Here is an 8,615-nt window from a genome sequence, read left to right as displayed (position 1 = left end):
TTTTTAAGTATGTTTACGAGAAGTACATAAAGTATATTTCTTTATGTGAGATATACTGGGTAGACTGAAATGATACTTTCTTATTTTTAGTTTAAAAGAAGTATAGGCTACTATTAGCACACTTGAACAAACTTCTTTTTTTGTAAGGGAAGTCCATACCAATCCAAATATGGGCTTATCAATACAAACCTATTATGTGTCTATTTACATGTGGTTTTAAGGAATTGCCTTTTATTTACTGTATTGTATTGACACGTTTCGTATCATATTCTTTTCCTCTTCTTAGTGAGAGGTAAGATGAAATCACAGATCATGTTTTCTCACATGAAAGCACTCATTCTCCTGTTCCCACCTGATGATGATAATGACAAAAGGCAGTGGGCTGCCCACGCTCCTGCTCTTGGAGATCAGTGGGTGGGTCTTTGGGGATGACATAGAAAGGTATGGAAGAGCTCGTCGACAGGCGACTGCACACCAGCGCTTGAAACCGTTCTCGGAAACGACTGGAGAGCAGGTTGTAGATGATGGGGTTAACAGCAGAGCTGAGGTAGAAGAGCACTCCCGAGATTATGTGCACATATTCGAATATGTTATGCATGTGATCCGTCCAACTTATGATGAAGCTCCACAACAGTCGGTCGATGTGAAACGGAGCCCAGCAGATGGCAAACACTAGAACCACCACGACTATAGGAAGAGAGAGAGAAGAAAGCATGTAAATCAATGTTCCAATCAACTATGAAAGTGAGCCCTCAGATCCAAAGACTACTCTATGGGCATCGTGCCCAGAAATCCACTGGCATCTCAGTCACTCTACTTAATTGTCATTGGTCAGTCGCAGTCAGATATTTATTTTGGCCGGAAACATTCTTTACGCAAATATGCAGGCCCAGCTTTTTAGTTTCTAGCAACCTAAGATGGACTCTGCTGATATGCAGGCCCAGAATAGGTATGTTTACACAGAATTAGAATTACACAGTTAATCAGAATTAATCCAATCCGATTTCAGAAAAATCGGATTTCTGAAAATTCAATAAAGGTTGCAATCAGATTCGCATATTAGTTTACATGTGCAATATACACCATATTACATATATTCCAAATAAAAAAACAGCGCATTCGTTGTAGTCTACCCAGTCACCACGTTCAGAACTGTGGAAAGCCACCGCAATGATACTGTGGGCTACCGCATTTTTTAAAGCAAATATTTAATAAATATTCAAAGGGCTTTGAAGTGCTTCAAAGGGCTCTGTACAATCCCAGCGTGACCTTTCCAATGTGATTACGTAAGCACAAGACGACCAGCACAAGACGACCAATTGTGGTTAAAAACTATATACATTTTTATTTTATTTAGAAAATGACCGATCTTTTCGCTAGATAAGACCCTATTGCTTAGCTGCATAGGCGTCGATTTCGTCCTGAGTCATTTTGTACCCACCACTTTTAACTTCCGTCCATAATAATTTGACTTTTGGTTCGATTTTTTTGCTGTTTTCAGTGGTTATGAGGAGCAATATGAGAGAGAAAATTGGTAATCATTGTCTGACCCAACAAAAATCCATTATAATATTCATTTTATTTTATTTTTCATGTTCGCATTTATGAGAGAAAAAACAACATGTCAGTTCTCGGTTACGGACGTGAGCGCTCTGAAAGCGGCACTAAAAGACTGCTTTAAAACTTTCACAGAGACCTCAAACAGAACAGCTGCCTTTCTTTAAAGTGAATTCCGTTTTGTATTAATTGTATCTTAATTTTAATCAATGTTTAATGAATGAATTGCCTGGATTTAATAAATAAGAAGTAGGCTAAATATAGCAGACAATAGATAATCACGAAACGGAGGCGCCGGCGCGAACTGGAGCTGGTCTCATAAATGAACCGAAACTCAGAGTATAAGGTAGCCTACTTGCCTATAGAAGCCCAGGAGTGGGTCATATGTCTAATGCTTTTTGAAAACTTTCTTCTTCATAAAACGAGTCGGACATCATCACATTTTTGTATACATTTTTATTTATTCACATTAGTAAGCTACAGCAGGCACGGCACCAGGATTCCAGTTTTGGATGGACCAGACCAATTGTGGGTGGGCCTCAAATTAAAAACGTTTAATTCAAAACATTATCCAATCACTGTTAAACCTTATAAAAAATATTGACTAATATACTGTTATATTATCTGTGTGTGTACAAAATATAGATTTAAATAGCTTGATGCTCTTTAAATATTTTGTTGCATTGTAAAAAGTTTCGGTGCATATAGGACGGACCTATCCGCGATCGCTCTCCATGGTGTGTGTGTGTGTGTGTGTTTTCACTCTCCATGGTTCTGACCAAATAAGAGCACTTTGGAATCTCCATTAGGCATCATCATACACATCATACCTGGGCTGCGTTTCCGATAACGTTGTCTCTGTACGAAGACTCTTAAGTTATAACTTAACTAAAGGTATACTACCACTAAAGGTATATCATTGCTAGACGTTGGGTTGGAAAATATGTGACGTCATTGTTTTTTAATTTAATCAATGTTGATTATGAAAGTGAGCATGAAGCATGATAAAGATATGATGCATCATGAGATGCGCAATATGTCTGGAGACATGGAGTGGGTAAATCATGATTATGACCATTTCATTAAGTTTTGTTTTGTAGAAAGACTCTTTTTAAAAGATTTTCGTTTTGTATTTTTTTTTATGTAAATTGTATCTTAATTTTGATCAATGTTTTATCAACCAATTGCCTGTATTTAATAAATAAGAAGCAAATATATAGCAGACAATGTAATAAGGCGCCGACACGATCACTTGCATTGCACGTGAACTGGAGGGCGCCGAAACTCAGCTTGTGCCTCAAAGATTTGAGAAATATAGGCTATCTATTATAGAAAGCTTGAAATGTCTACTTTTAACCGAAAATATTCAAAACCAAAAGAAATAGGCTGCTCTCTGATTATGTAATTCTCTCTGGAGTTCATGGCGAGTCCGCATCGTCAACTTCATCTTTGCAGCGACACAGAAAACACCAGTTTATTAATAAACAATTCAATGTCTCCTTGCTAATTTAGACACATTCATAATCATTACTTTTACCGGTTCATTGTGGCGAGCTTCATGCGTGCAGTCGTGCGCTTGAGTGCGCTATATTACGTAAACGCTCATTATCCTGTAGGCTATAAGTAATTCAATTAATATAAAGGGGCGATTTGTCCACTAATGGCTTAAATGAACAACTACTAGTCGACAAGAAAAAAACTTTAGTCGGAGGCAGCCCTTATTCCACATATTTTCAAACCAGGCAACAGAGGCCATTCTTGGTTGAGCGAGCGGAGCGGAATACTCAGAAATGCGCTATCCACTCACGAGCTCTGATCGGAACAAACCCGAACCTCACTGTCTGCTGAACTTGCACAGAAACATAAAAATATAACCAGCTTTTTAAAATGGTTTTTAAAACTAAACATTTAGACTATTTGAGCATAAATTATGAGCTTATTGACTATTGAAATTCTTGACAAAATTAGAATATAGTAAATGTTTTTTTGTTTTTTTGGGGGTGGGCCTGTTGAAAAGTGGGGCTTTCAAAACATGACCTGCACGAAAGAGAAAAAAAAATGAATGTGTCATTGTACCCAGCACTTCTGAAAATGCACGTCCGAATGGGTCTCTGTCCCCAGCACATTTCAAACCAAACTGACGCCCATGCTTAGCTGGGATCGTGCAGAGCCCTTTGAAGCACTTCAAAGCCCTTTGAAACTGCATTTATTTGGACTTCAACATTTTGGTTACTGTTGAAGTCCATTGTGTGGAGAAAAATCCTGAAATGTTTTCCTCAAAAAACTTAATTTCTTTTCCACTGAAGAAAGAACATCTTGGATGGCATTGGGGTGAGTAAATTATCAGGAGATTTTCATTTTGAGGTGAACTAATCCTTTAAAGCTTATTTGAGTCTATAAGTGAATAGCTTTAATGGTGAGTAATTTGTGCCATTTTTTTTGTGCCAATTGTGTGTAATTGTATAGAGACATGATGCTCTATAAATGCAAATAAAAGTGTCAAGGTCCCTTTCATTATGTACACTCTCAGAAAAAAAAGGTACAAAAGCTGTCACTGTGGCGGTACCTTTTCAAAAGGTACACCTTTGTGCCTAAAGAGTGCATATTAGTCCCTCAAAGGTACATATTGGTACCAAAAGTGTACATATTAGTACCTAAATGGTACATATTAGAACCCCTTTGAAAGGTACTGTCCCAGTGACAGCTTTTGTACCTTTTTTTCTGAGAGTGAAGGTTCACAGTCATTATATGACTCTCAGGTGGCAGACTCTCAGGGAATAGCATCATCACCATTAAGGAAAGGCATTCAGAAGATGTCAAACACTGTGGGGAGGGAGGGCACGGGAGTGGTTTAAATTGTTTGTCTAAAGATTTTAACACTCCAAAAATGAAAACCATCCAGATGGATGCTCAGCAGGCTTTTACAGTGGGATTTGAATTGGAATTAGGGATGCAACTCATTTGGATTTGCCATAATAATGTACTAAAGTAAACAAAAGAAAATAAGACTGTAGTTTGAAATGACAAAGTACTCGCATATCTTAAATATAAATGTTGCAGCCATTACATTGAGTGGCCTTTATTATTAAAAGAAAGTTTTATGCATAATTACATGAACATACTTTTGAAATTAAAATCATGCCATGTGCACTGAGACTTTAATCTCTCTTTTAATCTTTATCTATTTATTTAGTCTAAAGCACCATTCTGATAAATAAAAATATAATAATAAAATATCTTTAAAATATTAATAAAAACTATATATGAAGAGTTCAGATGCAAAAGCCTCTAAGTGCCATCTGAAATTTTCTTCTAGAATGATAATTTTTTTATAAAGCTTGCATATTTAAGTTAAGAAATTTCACTTAAATGACAATTAATTTTCATTGCCATTTAAATGAAATTACTGAACTTAAATATACGACCTTGATAAAAATGATCATTCTAGAAGAAAATTTCAGATGGCACTTAGAGGCTTTTGCATCTGAACTCTTCATATAAATAATACTAAAAGAACACTGCTTTGTACAGTTTTGTAATTTATTTTTATTGTAAATATCAGGCCATCACTCACAGTGCATCTTGATGACTTGCCTCCTCCGTCTACTGTCCAGATGGATTTTCCAGCTGTCGTTGCTGCGGTTGCCCAGCTTGTCCTTCCTCTGCTTCTGTCCCCTGCCCAGTGTCAGACCAATCATCAGATACAGCACACTAATCATCATCATGGGGACAACGTAAAAGAGCACAGTGGTGACCTGGATCACCAAATTATACACCCATTTGGGCTTGAGCAGGTTGCAGGTAGCTGACTCCAGAACCCTCTCTGGCAGGTACAGGTACTGCAGGCCGTGAAGCGAGGTGTTTGGGATGGCACAGAGCAGGGACAGAGCCCAGACGCTGGCGATGACCCTTTGAGCGTGCTTGTTGGTTATGAAGCAGCGGGTTTTGAGCGGGTGAATCACAGCTATGTAGCGCTCCACGCTCAGCACTGTAACGTTGAGCACGGAAGCAAAACAAACCATCTCAAATAAGAAGACCTTAAAGCAGCACATGCTTTCGCTGAAGGGGAAAGGGTAGTTCTGCCACAGCTCGTAGATTTCCAGCGGCATCCCGAAGAGCAGAACCAGCAGGTCTGAGATGGCAAGGCTAAAGAGATATAGGTTGCTGGGTGTCCGCATCTTCCTGTCTTTAGTGATCACAGTGCAAGTGAGAAGGTTTCCCAAGACCCCTGTGATGAAGATGACGATGTACGTAAAGGTTACGGGGAAGAAGAAAGGAGATCGTCTAGGGCCCAGGAAACTAAACAGAACTTCATCCACGGTATGAAGGTGACAGCCCCCACTCTCATCCCCGGTAAAGTTGAATGTAGTGCTGTTGCAGAACACATGAGCCTGGTCTGATCCGTTCATAGAGTCGCAAAGGCAGATCAGATCCATCACGGGAATGCAAGGATGAAATGATTAAATGAGGTCAAAGAGCCCTTCTTGAAGTCAGCGTAAACTCAGATTGCACCTTCAGCATGATGGAGACCTGTGTCGAAGAGATTTGCACAATATAAATGCAGACTAGACAATATAAAGGTTGAGGTACAGTACATTACCAAGCATTTTTTCTTTAATTATTGTTATTTCCTCAATTCCGAACGAATTCGAATAAGCCTGAACAATTAAACACAGCATGGATTTTCCTGCAACAAAATCACCTGGCATTGCCATTTATTTGAATGCTGTTAGATCCAAAAGTATTGATTCGGTTTCATGAGACCAGAGTATGGATTACCAGAAGTCTGTATTTTGTTAATATAGGCCTTGGAAAAGACTAAGAAACGGAGAATTAAAACGAATACGATCTCCGTCCACACCAGCGTTTTAGCTGCGAATTAGAATTGATCTCCGTCCACATTAAAACGACTGAAAACGTGGATCACGTGACCATTCACCAACACTGGGCATGCGCGTGCCGGTGTAAACACAACTTCATTGATAAAATTATCCCACCATGCGCTGGTTCTTCCCGGGTTAACCCAAAACCGACGCTCCATGTACGGTCGATGCCGCCGCTGCACACGGGAATTGTCACAGATCGCTCGAATAATAGCTTGCCTCCGGCGCATGTAGGCAGTTATAGCATTGTAAAATGCAGAATTTACTTGCACAACAGCTGCTAGCAAAGATATACGCCATGAATGATGACACCCAATCATAGAGCCGAGCGTGAGCCTCTACTACGTCATCGTTTCTAAAGTCCTCCGTTATGACCCGTCCACACTAAAACGCCCTCCGGAGATTCAAAATGAAAAACGGGTCGGCAGCGTTTCTAAACTTCTCCTTTTTGGGTCTCCGTTTTAGCTGTTTTAGTGTGGACGGGAGGTGCAAACGTAGCAAAAGGTCTCCTTTTTTAAACGAAAATGCAGTAGTGTGGACGGGGCCTAAATGAGTTTCTTGTGCTTTGGCTGCAGTAGGTACAGTAGTTCCTGTGTGGAAAATAACAATGCATTTCTCTTCTCCACATTATGAGACAGTCACTCTTCTCACAGCTTTTGCCAGCTATCAGACACTTGCTTGGCATTTCTCCTTCTTAGCAAACAATCACGAAATTAAAAGCTTAAAGTGGGGGCTGGTTGTTTCAGGGAGTTGGTCACAAGTCCAAAATTTTTTAGTTTCTGTGTTACTTTTGCTTTATTTTTTACACTTGAAACATTGCTTTGGTGACCCTCTTTACCATTGCCCATAGAAAGAAGTCTTCTGACAAGTCTCTCCCAATTGGTTTCATTGTTATCAGCATTAAGTCTCAGATAGTTTCAGTGGGCTATATAACACTTTTAATTGTCAGGAAATTACTTTTATTTGAATGATTTTAACTTGCTCCAGAACATTTTTATTTTGTTTTGCAACTTTCAGGAGGGTGTACTTATTTTGCAACACAACATTTTATCACTTTGATAAGAAAATCTTATCAAATATATATATTTAAGTCTACACACCCCTGTTAAAGCATAAATGTAAAAAATGAAATGAAAGATAAATCATCTTGCACCTTTAATGTAAAAATTACAGCCTATGCAATGCAACTGAAAACTAAAGTGACACATGTCAGAGACAAAAAAAAATATATATATATATATAAAAAACTTGGAATAACTAACTGCATCAGAGTACACACTAAGTAATACTTAGTTTAAGCACCTTTTGATTTTATTACAGCATTGCATCTGTTTTGATAGGAGTCTATTATCTAAGCACATCTTGACTTGGGAATATATTCCCACTCTTCTTTGCAAAAACATTCCAGGGTATCTCCTGTGCACGGCCTTCTTCAGGTCCCCTCACAGATTTTCAATGGGATTCAGATCTGGGCTCTGGCTGGGCCATTGAAAAATATTCATCTTTCTTTGCTGAAGACAATCTTTTCTTGATTTAGATGTCTGTTTTGGATCATTGTAATACTGAAAGGTGAAAGTTCTCTTAATTTTCAGCAGACACAAGAAGGTTCTGTTCCAAATTCGACTGGTACTTGGAGCTATCCATGATTCCCTCCACCTTCACTAAAGCCACCACCAAATTACCAACACCACCATTATAGACATGGGTAAACATAACCTTTTAACCTAACCTTGTAACCATAACCTAATTTGGAGACCTTTTGCTACGTTTGCACCTCCTGTCCACACTAAAACGGCTAAAACGGAGACGGAGAACGGAGAAGTTTAGAAACGCTGCCGACCCGTTTTTCGTTTTGAATCTCCGGAGGGTGTTTTAGTGTGGACGGGTCAAAACGGAGGACTTTAGAAACGATGACGTAGTAGAGGCTCACGCTCGGCTCTATGATTGGGTGTCATCATTCATGGCGTATATCTTTGCTAGCAGCTGTTGTGCAAGTAAATTCTGCATTTTACAATGCTATAACTGCCTACATGCACCGGAGGCAAGCTATTATTCGAGCGATCTGTGACAATTCCCGTGTGCAGCGGCGGTATCGACCGTACATGGAGCGTCGGTTTTGGGTTAACCCGGGAAGAACCAGCGCATGGTGGGATAATTTTATCAATGAAGTTGTGT

The 8,615-nt window shown here is 39.1% G+C and overlaps 1 protein-coding gene across 1 annotated transcript; it reads right to left on the bottom strand.

Annotated features, from left to right (window-relative positions):
* Positions 1–334: 334 nt before the first annotated feature.
* nmur3 (neuromedin U receptor 3) lies at positions 335–5,993 on the bottom strand (the record flags this gene model as incomplete). Its single annotated transcript, XM_081357682.1, has 2 exons — positions 335–687; positions 5,132–5,993. The coding sequence occupies 2 exons, from the start codon at positions 5,991–5,993 to the stop codon at positions 335–337; spliced, it is 1,215 nt and encodes a 404-aa protein (XP_081213808.1).
* Between the last annotated feature and the right edge of the window lie 2,622 nt (positions 5,994–8,615).

Source organism: Scardinius erythrophthalmus, assembly GCF_964197995.2.
Source record: "Scardinius erythrophthalmus genome assembly, chromosome: 25".
In the NCBI taxonomy this organism is placed as follows: domain Eukaryota; kingdom Metazoa; phylum Chordata; class Actinopteri; order Cypriniformes; family Leuciscidae; genus Scardinius; species Scardinius erythrophthalmus.
Note: the sequence above shows the minus strand (reverse complement) of the source record. Positions and strands in the feature narration are given on the sequence as shown.